General features: G+C 44.9%; 1 protein-coding gene across 1 annotated transcript in view; it reads right to left on the bottom strand.

The window, feature by feature from the left end:
* LAMB1 (laminin subunit beta 1) overlaps positions 1-15,561 on the bottom strand; it is a 75,329-nt gene that overhangs the window by 17,534 nt on the left and 42,234 nt on the right. The window contains exons 20-24 of the mRNA XM_023519583.1: positions 14,607-14,770; positions 13,415-13,639; positions 12,218-12,432; positions 11,446-11,542; positions 1,085-1,454 (exon numbers count right to left, since the gene is read on the bottom strand). Coding sequence (XP_023375351.1) covers positions 1,085-1,454; positions 11,446-11,542; positions 12,218-12,432; positions 13,415-13,639; positions 14,607-14,770 — 1,071 coding nt within the window. The remainder of the gene's footprint in view (positions 1-1,084; positions 1,455-11,445; positions 11,543-12,217; positions 12,433-13,414; positions 13,640-14,606; positions 14,771-15,561) is intronic.

Here is a 15,561-nt window from a genome sequence, read left to right as displayed (position 1 = left end):
GGTGTATGTGGCCAGCGCCCTACTCACTGAGCTACGGGTGCCAAGCCTGGGGGTTGTCAAAGGTAGTAGGGATGTTTGGGGGCAAGAGAGATGAGGCTAGGAAAAAGGATGGAAAAATGATCCCTGAGAAGTTCGGTACCAATCAGCTCAGTCCTTTGGCTTCTGCTGACCAAATAAACACTCTCCAATTGGAGCAATGATTACCCAAAGAAGGGCTAAGGTGAAGATTTTTCACTATAGAGAAGTTAATATAACTGGATGAATGAAGCACCAGTCTGGTGGACCAATGGCCCAGCAGCAGAAATAACTTAAAATAAGGAGTCTCACTTATGGTAATGGAATTTATCCAGGAGTAGCAATACTATAATAATAATATATATACATACACAGAAAGTGCTCCCCAAAATGTATACGCATTTTAAGAAAGGGTAAAACGGTATTAAAATTGTATTACTTAATATATACTGGTAACAAAAGATGAATACAAGTCTCGATTGACTTCTGCAGTTATTAAGAGGTGCCGGGAATGTCGTACTACACATAGTTACCATAATTCAACTCAACTTAGAAGAGAAATACATACATAACGTCACCTAAAATGTGCATACATTTTTTGGCACCTTGAGCATGCATGCAAAAGTATCTTTTTTGCAATCACATTATCATTTCACAGATCAGCCTACCGTGGAGCAGACCTGAGACTCAACTCTGAATCTTCCTCTTCCAAACCCAGCATTTCTCCCATTCTCAGCCTTAGAGCATCCTTTGCAAAGGCTGTGACACTCACTGACTGTGACACTCACTCCCTTTACACTTGACCTTAGTCAAAAGGTCAAGAACTGGTAACACTCACACATTCTATGCTTCAGAATTCGGGTCGTCCCCACTGATGTGCCAATAGTCACTCACTCGAACGCCCAGAGTCAAGACTGCCAGAAAATAAATGGTCCAAAATCTGTTTTCACTTCACACACAGGACTAACCCTTCTGATCAGTTAGCACCATACCAATAAATCTTTGCTATTTATTCACAAAGTTGAAAAAGATATTATTGAGGTGTTACTCCGGCTCATTAACTACTTACTCTGCTTCCTCGAAGAGATTCCCAATGTTTTTCAGTGGCTCTGCGGCCGGGCTCTGTGCCAGGATGTCTTTTATCTCTCCGACCTTCTTCTCCACTGAGTCCATAGTTTCCCGGTAAGGCCCGATCACACCACTGATCTTTAAGGCTTTGGCTTTCTCCAGGAATCTGTGGGTCCTATTGGTCAACTCGGCAATGATCACATCCCAGAGAGCAAAACACTGGTGGCAGGGTGTGCAGTTGGGGAAGACCCCGGAGTACCCTCGAGTACACTTGTCACAGCGGGGACCCTCAACACCCTCGACGCAGACACACTGGCCCGTAGACTGGTCACACTGTGGTATCTCGATGCCTCTGGGGTCACAGTCACAGGCTAGGAGGGAAACAGAAATGCTAGCTGATCTGCTTGATTGTGAACCTCAGGGACAAGATTTGGCATTTAGAATCCTCATATGCTGTTAAAGCTGGATGGTGTCAACCATCAATGACAGAGTACCAGTGGCTCCTGTAGAGACTGCAGCTGCTCATTCCAGCATAAGCATGACTTCAGCTCTTGCTGACCCCTTCTTAGTAATAACATAATAATTTACAAATTCTCAGTTAATACTTACTGAATATTTACTGTGCCAGGCATTGTAGAAATGTTTTACACACATCACCTCATTAGTCCTCACAATAACCCCATGGTTATTATAATACTATTTCACAGATGTGGGAACTGAGGAATAAAGAGATTGTATAATATGTCCTGAGTCTCATAGCAAGGAAAGGCTGAGCCAGGATACTGATTTAGCACTTTGCTCCCCCATAATCTGTGCTCTTAACCTTGTTCCTGCCTCTGCCTCCCCCTTACTCTGACTTCCCTTCAGACCATGTCAGCACAGATAATTCAGGTTACATCCTGATAACATAAGCCATCTGGCATAAGATACACCATAAACAAGCAGCTCCTAACATAACTGACCCCATCTCATCACAAAACAGAACGGTTACTACTTAGTGAGATAATAAACTTGATCAGAAGAAAACTAAATCCCAAAGAACTCACAGGAATTCTAAGTATCTGGCTGAAAGGCTTTCAACTAAGTATAATCTAATCTGTGAGTATCTGCCATGACAGTAACCACTCCTCACACTACGATCATAGGCTCATAACATGTCGGAAGGGATCTTGGGAGCCACGTAGTCTCAGCCTCTCACGGGCCCAACAGGGTTGACATCTTAATCCAGAGCCAAATGGCACAGGGTAAAGTCGCACATGGTACGGGGTAATAGCCAATAGCAGTGGCTGAGATAACTTATCACAGTGCCTGTGCTGTTGACTCTGGCTTAGAGGCCCAAATCTCAGGTGACCAAATGACTTTTATATCAACATCTGACATTCACAGTATTTGTACAGTGAGTAACAAAAGGCCTGTACACACATCTTATCCCTGGCCTTACATGTATTCTGGGAAAAGGTGGGAATAAATAAATTAGAAGAGAACAAATCTACACCAGCTTACTTCCCTAACTAGACTGTGTACTCTGGGCAGGGATATGTCTTAAATCATTTTTCTTGTCCCCACATGGGGTACAGGGTTAACTTGTAATTGGAGTTCTCTAGTGTGCCAAATGAGGCCCTCACCTCATTTCAGTACATAGCATATGAGGGACATTCACACACCTTTATAAAAGAAAATAATCCTCCTGAAATGCAATGTCAACTGTGGCAGAGCATAACAGATTCATAACCTCTCAGATAACTTTGTAAAATCTTCTTGGGACAATAGCTGTGATTTGCCTCTGAAAGACTTTCCAATAGGAAATCTTGAATTGCCAGTTTATCTTCTGATTGCCTTTGTTGGCCATCTACATTCCAAGTTCTCCAGTGAGATCTGAGGACAGCACCATGGTTAGTTCAGAGCACACGCTGCGGACTGAGCTTGTAAGTCCTGCCTTCTCCACATGCCAGCTGCGCAATCCTGGGCAATTAGGAAGCCAAGACAAGGCTTGAACGTCTGTAAAAAGGTGTGATGAGTACACCTACCTCATATGATTGCTTTCAGGATAAAATAATAATTACGAATTGCTTAGAAGAATATCCAGTCTACATTTAATGAACAGCTTTACTGCCACCTTCTATTGCTCCTACAGGTCTCTGGTGCTCTCCTGCCCAGAGTGTTGATCACATTTCCATGGCATAAAGGGCAAAATAAAGCAACTTATGTTCATTTCTCTCTTTTTGCCAAAATGTCATGATGATACAAAAATGTGACGTTTATTTTATTTCATTCCTCAACCTTTAGGATTTTAAAACAGTACTTTCTTGGTATCTGAGTTTTCAAAACTAAACCTTAGGATTTCAAAACTAAAATTGAGTGTTTCTTGTTTGTTTCTTGAGACAGAGTCTCGCTCTGTTGCCTAAGGCCAGAGTGCCATGGTGTCACAGCTCACAGCAACCTCAAACTCTTGGGCTAAAGCATCCTCTTTCCTCAGCCTCCCGAGTAGCTGGGACTACAGGCGTGTGCCACCATGCCTGGCTAATTTTTGTACTTTTATTAATCTACCTGTCTCTACCTCACAGAGTGCTAGGATTACAGCTATAAGCCACTGCACCTGGCCAGGTGTTTTATTTTTTAAAACATTATTTCTTCCTAGGTGTTTTAAGGTATATTTCATTTTTCCTGCTTTTTGAATGTTCTCATACTGAATCAAGAAGCAGTTTAGGCAAACTGTAAGTAACTGTAATTGTGATCCCTGGACCATCAATAGTGATCCCTGGACTTGTTTTTCAAAACATGGGACCCATAATAAAAGGGTAATTTGGGAAATTCTATTACCCCCTCTTGAAGATTAAAAACAAACATTAGCATACTAAAGACTAAGAGGAGTTCTGCAGGAAAAACCTGGTTTCACATTGTTTTTACCAGTTGTATCCCCAACACATTTCCCCATGGGACCTTTTCTTAGTGGAGTACCTGGTAACACCCCTGGGAAATGGTGAGAAAGGCTTGGGAAAACCTTTACTTTCATCATTTTCTGAGATCAGGAAGAACTTTGATAATGTTGTACCTGAAAAATGTAAGTCCAGACTTTAGGACTAAATTTCTGTATCAGTCATCTTCCAGGAAGCTGGAAGTTATCTGGGCCGTAGACTCTCGAACTTGGGTGTGCTCCACAATCAGCTGGAGGGCTCACAAAATTCAGATTGCTGGGGCCCCCGTCTCCCACCCCACCCCTGTCCCCTCTACCCCGGTTCTGATTCGGTAGGTCTGAGTGGGGCCCCAGAATTTGCATTTCTAACAAGTTCCTGGAAGCTGCTGACACTGAGGGTCACCAGACCCATTTTGAGGCATACTGACTGTGTTATCTTCCCAGCTATTTCTGTCTTGAGAGAGAGAACGAGAGAGAGTACACGTGCCTCCAAAGGGTGGCTCCTGCCTGTCAAATTTCAGAGCAGAATCATGACTTTGGAAGTTCACCAGTGTAGGCTGATGCACAAACCAGAAGAAGAAATGATGCCATTTGTAATAAAACTATTATGACTGCTCCTGCCCTGCAGGCTCCCAGTTCTCAGAAGGTGGCACAATAAACCACCTTCCGGGACCTGCCTACCCTGTGTCTCCCTTAGGCTGGACACAACTGAGGCAGACGCTGCACATGCTTTTAGTTTGCTTAGAAAATTGTTTCTTGGGCGGCACCTGTGGCTCAAAGGAGTAAGGCGCCAGCCCCATATGGCAGAGGTTGTGGGTTCAAACCCAGCCAAAAACTGCCAAAAAAAAAAAAAGAAAGAAAAAGAAAAGAAAAGAAAGAAAATTGTTTCTTCCCCATAGACAACATGAAGTCCAAAATAACAGATTTTTACTGGATTCATGCTTGGGGCAAGACACGCATCCATAAAAGTTTTAATTTCTCTGATAATTTTTTATTTCATTCTAAAGGCATGTCTTGCCCACATTCTGTTACAGGCGTCTTTGAGGGGAAAACACCAGCCCACACTGTAGCACTTTGAAGGCAGCTAAGGCTTCCCTCCTTAGGCCCAGGGAGTTTAGTCTGGACAAGTATTCCAGAGGGCCGGCAGAACCTCGGCTCTCTCCAGAAGACACCAGCCAGTTCAGCTGGATTGACCAACATTCCTTTCCCCCAACTAAGAAGTAAATCTCAAATTTCACAGATGGCTGGATTGCAGTTTTATCATTGAAACAGCCAGTCCTGAGTTCTCTCTGGAAAGGCACCAAATGACTCTTTAAAAATGTGTCAGGTTTTGATTTCATATTGAAACTGGGAACTGCTAAAGCTCCTGTGGACATGTTCTTCTTTCCTTCTCTATCGAATTTCCAGAAGTACTTCTCTGAGGGTCACCTGGGAGGCAAGCACTAGAAGGCCCACTTTTATAACTTATCAAGAGATCCCCAAAGATATTTCCAGGGAAACTTCAACACTCATATGGCTTCAGCTGAAGCTGAAGCTGAAGGTCAGTTCATACCTGACAATCTGAAACTCCCTGGCCACGAACAGCATGCAGGGGATTCCCCACACACCGGCCTCTAAAACACTACAAACCCACTCGGCAGGCTGTAGCTGACTGGGTCCAGGGAGGCTTATCCTCTTTCTTAATGAGAAAGGGAACAGAGTCCAAGCGACCTGGAACACAGTGTTGCTTTAAGAAATGGGATTATACGGCAGAGAATCTTGGAAAGGAGGATGTATAAATAGCAAAAGTTCTTGCCAGGTCTTTGTGAGGAATGAGTCATGGAGAGGAAGAAGAGCATTTTAAAATGATGTGATCATTTTAATGAGCCATAAGAATTCTCTTTTCATCTTTAAAAATATACTCTCTGTTTTGTGGCCAGTTAAGTTTCCTCTATTTTTTGCTAAATTTTCTTATAATTTAAAACATGATTCCTAAGAGGTAGATAAATAAGGATACTGTACCAAGTTTAAAGCTATTGAGGCCCAGAGGAAAACACTAGCAGGTCAGTGCTGCAATGGGGATCAGTCTGTGTACCTAGTGACCTGACAGACCTAGCTTCCTTCCGTCTCCTCCTCTCGACCCCTGGCCATGGGGCACGGTCCACCGCAGTGGCCTGCCATCAAGGCTTTTCACAATCTGGTGAAGCCAAGCCTCTGCCGTGACTCTCTAGCTCACACTCCTTTCTTGAGGTACCTCCCACAGCCTTGCCGTCCTTACTTTCCTTTATCGCAGACAATAATGTCCTTGCTAAAGGGAGGCTGTCAATGAGGACCCAGCACAACTGTGGAAGGACAGGGACACTGGGCATCACAGGCCTGGACTGAGATCCCAACTTCCCCGCTCAAGGTTTATCTTTGGGCAAGTCAGTTAGCCTCTCTGAGTCGGACGTTTGTCAAGTTTGAAATGGAGACATTGACCCCCATAAAAGTAAGAATATGTACACGACATGCCTGACAGTGCTCAGCACCCAGCAGTGTCTCTGTGAACGGCCACTAGAGTGGGCCCTTTCCACGAAAGCTTCCCTAGCGCTCCAGCTCCTGCTCCTCCTGACAACCGAGAAGGTCTGTGCAGATTGGTTCCCTTTTTCTGCTGTCCTGTCACTTCAAGTACCCTGTTTCCCAGGCAGCAGCCACTCTTTGCCACATTCATCTCCACTGTGTACCACCAGGCACTCACTGTTGGGTTGATTTCCACCTCGCCCTTGGAACTTAACTTTGCCTTGGGACAGAGAAAGTGGGGCATCCTAAGCATCATCAGGTAACAGGGTCCTCTGCGGCCACAGACCCTGCCTTAAAGCAACACAGGACTCCAGGACTTGCCACGGTGCCAAAAGGTTGACTGATACTTTACCTAGGCATTTCTATTTTACTAAAAGCAAGGGAAATTTAAGTCATTTTTCTCTCTTATGTGTGATTTCCTTTTTTCTGACATTCTCTCCTATCCATTTCCTTTCCTGGCTTCAATAATAGAACTTCAGTTGTGGAATGAAAGTTGGAGTTAGAATACAATTTCACCTGCAGAAATGAGCTGCCTGTCTAGCCTGGGGTTCACAAGCCTTTTATGTAAATGTTCAAGTAGTAAATCTTTAGGCTTTGCAGGCCATCTGTCTGTGTCATGGTACTTGACTCTGGCTTTGTAGCGTGAAAGCAGCCCTGGATGATACATGAACAAGTGAGGAAAAACTTTATTTACCAACACAGGCTAGATTTGGGCCCCTGTCTGTGGTTTGTCCACATCTGGTCTATCTTATCACTTCTGGGGACACAGACGCTGTTACTGGGATGATGCAAAACAAGACTTCTCTCTACTAACAACAGTATTTATGGTTCTCTAAAGAATCAGTCTGATTTTCTGAGTCACAAAGGAAATAAAGAATAGGTGGGTGATTGTGAAAGAAATGCCAACCTGAGAAAAGAACACAGGTATTCTAAAGATTAATGTGGGGGCAAAGGAATGTACTGAGTTTTTCTATTAAAGGCACATGAGAGCAGCACCCATAGCGCAATGGCTAGGAACCTGGCCCGGGCCAGCTAAACAATGACAACTGCAACAAAAAAATAGCCAGGCATTGCGGTGGGTACTGGTCGTCCCTGCTACTTGGGAGGCTGAAGCAAGAGAATCAATTAAGCCCAAGAGTTTGAGGTTGCTGTGAGCTATGGTGCTACAGCACTGTATAAGCATGATGGGGAAATGGCCACTACCCACAGGCTCTCACCTATGCCCCGCATTTCCAGTTTGCCTGGGTTTACAGACACTAGCCTTTTCCAAGAGCCAGAGGCCCCAAATGGAAATTTACCCTCCTTTTGCTATCTATGAATCAACAGAAAGATTCCTCCTGTGACTTTTTGACTCCTTAGGGCACAATGCAGCACTCCAGGCTGTTTTCTCCAGCATGGTCAGTGGTGGGTGGATGGGATTCTCTCTCTATCCCAGCACAGTGGTGGGCTTGTTCAGACTTGGCACGATGGGCCAACAGCCCCAACCCGCCTGGACAATAGGAACATTCAACCATCTGTAAGTTAGAGGCTCAACTCATTTGTCTTTCGCATAACTACATTTTTTTTCCATAAGGAGCATACTTAGCTATGACCTAAGTATTTCTGTAAGCATATTGTTAGCTAGATGGCAGAAGAAAGTCTAAATCTGAGCCCTTCTCACAAACCACTTCAACTGAAACGTATTTGGCAATTAATTACATAACCAGAGAAGAGACTTTATGTTCTCTTCCCATAGTTGCATCTAATTTTGGATTGCATCTCTTCTTTCCCCTTTACCTTCTTATCTCCTGTTCTGCTCCTGTGGCCCGTGGCTGGTGGTAATCCCACATTGTGGGGGACCACAATCATTCTCATTCCCTCTGGGTGCTTTGTGGGTAACCAGTTTCTCCCACAGGGTGTGAGAAGCCCAGCACCTTCTCTGAGAGCCTGCTTTCAGCAGGGGGTGTTCATCATCCTGGACTCTGGCACACCAAGTGCCTATAGCAACTGCCCCACCACGGCAATACTCCCAAATGCTCTCCTCCCCTCAAATTTCCAAATGTCTCTACCCCTGATCAGCTATTACAGGCACAAAGGAGAGATAGTGCCGAACTTCACACCCTAAAAGATGTGCCAACATTTTATAACTGTGAGTTGCCAAAGTTAGCAACAAGGTTAGATACCTTTGCTTTAGATCTTAACTTTGGAAAAGGGACATTTTATTCCCATTTAAAAAAAAAAATCTTAGGATGGAGGTGGAATGTATTCTTCTTAGTAAAGCATCACAAGAATGGAGAAGCAAGTATCCAATGTACTTAATTCTGATATGAGGACAACTGATGACCTAGTACATGGTGAGGGGTGGGGGACTGGGGGGTGGGGAAAAGGAAGTAGGTATGGGGGTGTGTAACACACCCCTTTTGGGCGGGAGGGAATTTATCTTAACAACTCTCAGGGTATTTTCCTTTCCATCATATCCTTGGGAAAGCTCATGATATCTCCAAAAAGTTTAAAACCAACTTTTTCTGGAGGGTGGGCTGAATGGATTTGAAGATTCAGTTTATAATATTAGGGTGACAAATATGGAAAGATCTAAAATAGATTAAGTTCAAAAAAAGCAAATTCTGCATGTGTGTGTTTAAAAATATAGAGAAGGATTGATATGGATCATGTACACCTGTAAATGCACAGAAAGAGCATGCGAAGGACCACACCAAACAGGGTGCAGAGAGGAGCGTGCTGGGTAGGGGATAAGCAGGGCTTTACAGAGGACAAATGCCTGAAGGGCGCCAGGCAGCTCTTTGCTGTGGGTTCTCCTTATTTGCCTGCATCCCTGCTGCCCTGGAGCCACTGGGATTGCCAGCACGATGGTAAACCATAAAGCCAGATGGTCTTTGTAGCTCTTCCATTAACTAAACGCCTGTGATTATCTTAAAGAGAAAAGGTCACACCAAAGGGAAGAGTGAAAGGAGTATACATGTGGGGTTTCATGTCCTCCTTAGGAAAACCACGTCTCTCTGCAGAATACTTTGCTTTTGTTTCCTATTGCTTGTTTGCTTTTCCTGAGTATCAGTTTCTTATGTAATGAGCTGACCTTTCTTCTGGATAAAATGAACAAAAAGTTGGCGAACACCAGTGCCATGCATCTAAGCACTCTTTGCAAAGTTTCTAAAACAGGATCTAACTTTTGACCTAAACAAGTTGGCATGGCCACAATTCCTCTGGCAGATTTAGGGGTGAAAGTTTAAAGAAAAGATAAAAGGGTGAGGGGTAAATTTCTGAGCGCTCCATGAATAATTCTCTGACTGACTCTGACTCTGGGTAGCAGGCTTTTCCTGTTAACAAAGCTAAGAAGGAGCAAAAGGTCAGAAGGCTTTGGCAGACACAGCTATTCTGCCAATGACACACGCTGATAGAATCAGAGGACCAGAGCAATGATAGAGCCTTGATCTGGAGAAAGATCAAGCCCTCAGGGCATTACAAGATTGAGGAATTTAACAGAACAGTGCTTAGAGTCCTGGAAAAGCCAGATTTTAAGCAGGGCTTTCCTTTCAGGGTACATCTTAGGAGAAACTGGCCCACTGGATGTCAGTACCTTCTAATGGAAGTGAGAACGTCAGATCTCATGAAGAACCAAGATCTGGACAACAGAATGATGAATGAAAAGGTCCCTGTTTCTAGCAAGCATCATCCTCTGTGTAGCAGACCTTAATCTAAGCTGTCCCTATAGACCCTTGGGCTAAGCTTCAATTTAAAAAACAAATCATATGCAATTTGTTCTGGTCCTGTTCATTGAAATTTTTTCTGCTATTAAAGAACAGCTGAGTTTGCACTCTGCAGGAAATTAGTTTTAGGTTTCTAACCTTCTACAGGAGGTACTGAATGAGTTGCTAACTTTAAGATCTGCATCACTTCTTGCTATAGTTGCATCCCAAAGAGAAAAAGGTCATTTTTAAAATTTATAGTCCAAGAAGGACCTAAAATTTCTAATGTGTAACAAAGAAAATAGACAAGAAAACATATAAGATATTACAGAAAATATCTATCTATAGTTACAAATTAAAAACACAGGGTAGAAAAATCAAGCGGGAAACAAAAGAATAGGAAAACAGAGTCCAGACAGCCTAGTAAATATTTTCCATAAATGCTTTTACTTTAAGATCTGAAAAAATCTGCCAGTTCCAAAAAAAAAAATGCAAGAGCACAAAAGTAAAACACTCTATGATTAACAGGATTTTAACAAATTGCTGTTCTTAAGAAAATGTCATTTCCCTCACTGTCCTTTTTTTAAAAAAAATTATCATAAGCCTAAGTAAGAACCTGGGTTTTGCTCACGTTTAACAGATTGGGGCTCCTACCACATAGACCTTTTGTTGTGTGTGAAGGCTCACAACACGACACGCACCACGTCACCCTGCAGTTCTCATGGTGAGGACACCGGCTTACTGCATGTAGCCAAGAGTTTAAGTGTCAGCAGAGTGTGGCTGATGCACTGAATCAAACGATCTTACTAGAATAATCATTTACCTCCGCTGTGCACATGCTCTCAGGAAGCTGGCTGCAAAATATTGTTCAGAGGGGACAAAAAGTCACTTCACACAAATACACAGTTCACACAGTCCCCTTCTGGCCAGAAGCATTAACAAATAAAGCAGCTGTATATGTATCCGTGGTGTGGTGTGCATGCTCACGCGTGCAGAAATAAACAGCTGCTACCAAGAGCGAGCACATGCACGCTTACCGCTCGCACTTATCTGCAGAGCTAGATTTGTTACTTTTTTTAAAGCAATCAGCATTAATTTCTTTTGTAGCTAAACATAGAGTTGTTTTTAATAGACAAATTAACTTGTACTACGCTTAGAGTTTCCAGAATGCCCCTGCAGATCCCTGCCCCCTCCCCAAATGCCAACGCAATAACGCCCAAGCCTCACCTCGGCACTCCACGTCGGGGTCTCCCCAGAACAGCTCCTGGCACTCGCTGCAGGTGCGGCCTCCAAACCCAGGCATGCAATGGCACTGCCCCGTGAACTGCAGCCAGAACACAGACCCCAGTCAAGCGGGCTTCAGGGCAGAAGCCAGTTGTCATTTTTCTCCCCAGCTGCCAGTTAGAGGAGGGACTGAACTGTCTGGTTAAGAAGCATTTGCTCATCCACTGGGAAAAGGGACTCCCACTTTGCTCTCAGGTGCTGAGAGCGCCACGCCAGCATCCCCTACCTGTTCTCCTGCAGCAGGGTCTGGACAGCGCATTATACTTTAGTCATGTTTCCTCGCTTTTATCCCCACAGATCAGTAACAAGCCCAGACCACATTAGACTTAGGGAGTGTGTCATTCTTAGTAGGTGCCAGGAAACAATGGCACTTTCTACAATGCTGGGTATGGCTTTTGGTTCCTTTCAAGCTGAGTTGCTAAGAAAACTGTCTGATTCAGCAGCCCCGTACTGAAGAGAAAGGGCTTGTGCTTGTCCACTCTTACAAGGCTGCCTCCACAGCTGGGGTCCTGCACCCAAATGCTGTGGATGAGTCAGAGGGGGACTTCACAGTTAAGGAGTCCCAGCCAAGGGGGACAAGTGAGGGCTGATTTCCAGCCCATGCTGTCTGCCAACCTGTGTATCTTGGTGCCTTGCTTTAATTGGGGCAAGGCTGCCAAATAAGCTGGCTGTCACCTGGGCTCATAAAGACATCACCTGGGCAGCAGCCCCTCACCTCATTACAAGAAGGCCCAAAGGAATGCTCAGCGTTGCAGTTGCACGGGTCACATCCAGTGCCACTGGCCAGCTGCCAGGTATTGGGCGCACAGCGGTCACAGTTCTGCCCGATCACGTTAGGAAGACACAAGCACTGGCCCGTGGCTTTGTCACACTGGCAGTCAGAGCCGTTGCAGTGCTCCTGCATGGTGCCCAGGTAATTGCAGACACACTCTGAAAAAGAACATGACTGCGTCTACTTGCTGTCACATGCACAAACGCACAGGTGCACAGAAGTTAGCTACATCCGAAATGGCCAAGAATTTCCCTCTCCAAATCTTGACATTGTGGTGCAAAAAAGTAAAGAAATGGAGGAGATTAAAACACTAATCTAAATGACTGTTTAGAGTCTCTTAGGATGTCCTACACAGTTCTGCCATTTCCCAGGGAGAAATGCCCAATGACACATTTTGCCGAAAAGTATGTTCAAAATATACAGATTTAACAAGATGCTGTTGAATCATTTGCAAATTGAAGATTTCACTGAAACCGATAAAAAAAATGCCAGTGGAAATTGAGATCTCTAACAATTTCAAACTCAGTAATGAACATGTCGGGCATCACAGGTAGGAGCCCTTTAAGCTAGAAAGGCTTTCAGCAATCCAGTACCCTGGTTCCCACATTCCTCACATGTTTGTATGATCAGAGCCGAGGCCTGGGGGCTTCCAGCAGAAGGAGAAAATGCTGGCTGATCTGCGGATAAGAGAGAAGTAAAGAGGGCTAACAGAGAGATCTTAGAGATGTTACTTCTTCCTTTTCCTTAATCTGGAGGGCTCTGCTCCAGCGATGCCATCAGAAAGCACAGACCAGAGGAGGTATTTGGGGTATCTAAGCCCTATCCGACCAGCAAGTTCACAGGCAGAACACGTTATCAGTATACTCTACTGATGGCATTTGTCATGGTAACAACTACATAGCCTTTCCTTTCGGTTATTTCTCCCAGGCACTGAGCCACATCCTGAGACTTCAGTTCTGCCAGAAAATGAGGATGTAAAGGGAGACAAAAATTTAGTCTCTCATATTTCTTCTGTTGCAAGTACAATTTTACCTCTCTGAACAAGTGTTTTCCCAACTGAAATACGCGAAGACTAAGCTCTTCAGCGAGGGTGGAAATCACGGTCATGTGGGCAGGGGGCGGGGTGAAGGCGCATCTTACTTCTGCAGTCCTGCTGGAGGGCGTCGCCATAGTACCCAAAACGGCAGAGCTGGCAATGCTCTCCTTCTGTGTGGTACAGGCACTTGAGGCACCTCCCAGTGTCCTTGTCACAGGCTTCCGGGTCTGTCGTGTCAATGTTGTGGTGGCACTGGCAAGGCTGACATGAGCCCCCCACAACCGAGGGATTGCCAAAGAACCCAGAAGCACAGTCGTCACACCTGGAGCCTATTGTGAGACAAAACCAAACACAAGATGCTTAGCACAGCGACCAGGTGGAAGTGGCCCACATTCCCATCTGGAGGTCTTCCCCGTGCTTCACAGAGCCTGGGATGAAGCCTCTGAAGGGGGAGGAACAGGCTCTGAGCTGTGAGGGGAAGAAGCACTGCCACACTGTCTCAGAGCCACAGCCGCGCACCGACAGTGACAGAAAGGTTCAGCACACGGGACTTCAGCTTCTGATTACACAGCGGTATGGCAGGCTGGGAGCTAAATTACAATCAAACAGGGTAAAGTGCAGTTTGATGTTACAACATTAACCCAAGGAGCGTATAAACTGAACTAAAATTATTGCTCCTTCGTGAGCAACTTGAAAGATGCATCCTTAGTGCTGATTGGTTTCCCTAAGACATCCTGAAATTACACGCGAAAGGCAGGTAGTGAAGTGTGCATTTGCACGACTAGAACTTGTAACCGTGGCTTCCAGGATGAAATGGAGTTTATTTTCACAACTAGCTAATTTCACTGGGCCTTGACAGATAATCTGAGTCTCATACACAGGGAAGCATATACTCCGTTATCTGACGGCTCCTAGGGTAATTTCTTCTTTCTTCTGCCCACCGTTGGGCCGTTTCACTACTTAGAGACACTTCTACTAAGAGTTAGAGGAAGTAAAATATGAATTAAATCTTTTTCTCTTTAGTAACAGGAAAGTGTTTTATAAGGTTTTGTTTATGGATTTAAATGAGCTTCACTCATATCCTGCTTTGCCTTCTAATTTATTATCAGACATCCCAAAACTGACTACCCTACAAGCCAAACAGGAAAAGAGCATCTTTTCTATTTCATATTCATTTAAGTTTTAATTAAGCATTGTAAATGCGAATTTACTGGCTTCCTCTTCATCTTTTTTTCTCATTAACAATACAGACACATCTTTTCCTTCTTTGCCTCCCAGACCTTGCATGTGACTCACCAATGTATCCAGGATCACACACGCATGCAAGCTGTGAAGTAACAGGATCTTGATAACAGCTCCTGGCAAACTGGCGTCCGCTATCAGGACCATCCGGGCAAGGGCAAGGGCGGCAGTGATCTCCCGACCCGATGATGGGGTCACCATAGTAACCAGCCAAGCACCTGCATCAGTGGCAGGGAAAAAGGGGCAGTTGTCAAAAACTCGTTCCAAGAAAAGTCTTAGAAACTGCGTTCTGTCGGGAACGTTCTTCCCCGTCCCTCCTGATTCTGTGTGGAGGACATTCCACCGAAACAATGGTTCTCAAACATTACTTCCAATCAGAATCACCTAGAGGGTTTGTGCAAACAGATTGCTGGGCTCTTCTTTCTGCATTTCTCATTTGTGAAGTCCCCTGTTGACCTGAGGATCATACTCACAGAACCACTGCATTAAGGTGACACCCATGGCCTTGTCTGGCCCCTTACTTGCTGCTTCCCAGAAGAGCCACAGCTCCCCAGATGAACTCCTTTATTCTGTCAGCTGCCTGGCTCCTCCCTCCTGCCAGGGAAGGTTGGTGTGTGCGCAAGCCCATGGTGGCCACAGGTCTCAACCCTGTAATTCAGGGTTACCAGCATGAAGCTGACAGGGCTGCTCTCCAGCTGGGTGACCTTTGTGTCTATCTCTCAGGTGGCTCCACACTTGGACAGGGATGAGAGATGTTGCTTATTAACCCCCAAATCCAACCTGTCAGTCCCTTCCTTTTAAAGATAACAAATCTAGGCTCAGCACCTGTGGCTAAGGCGCTAGCCACATACACCTAAGGTGGCGGGTATCCAGGCCAGGCCCACCAAACAACGATGGCTGCAACCAAAAAAAATAGCCGGGCGTTGTGGTGTGCGCCTATGGTCCTAGCTACTTGGGAGGCGGAGGCAGGAGACTCGCTTGAGCCTAGGAGTTGGAGGTTGCTGTGAGC

The sequence above is a fragment of the Otolemur garnettii genome, unplaced genomic scaffold (assembly GCF_000181295.1).
Source record: "Otolemur garnettii isolate 467f Iridium unplaced genomic scaffold, OtoGar3 scaffold00005, whole genome shotgun sequence".
Classification (NCBI taxonomy): Eukaryota; Metazoa; Chordata; class Mammalia; order Primates; family Galagidae; genus Otolemur; species Otolemur garnettii.
The sequence above is the reverse complement of the archived record's forward strand: the minus strand, read 5'-3'. Positions and strand labels throughout refer to the sequence as shown.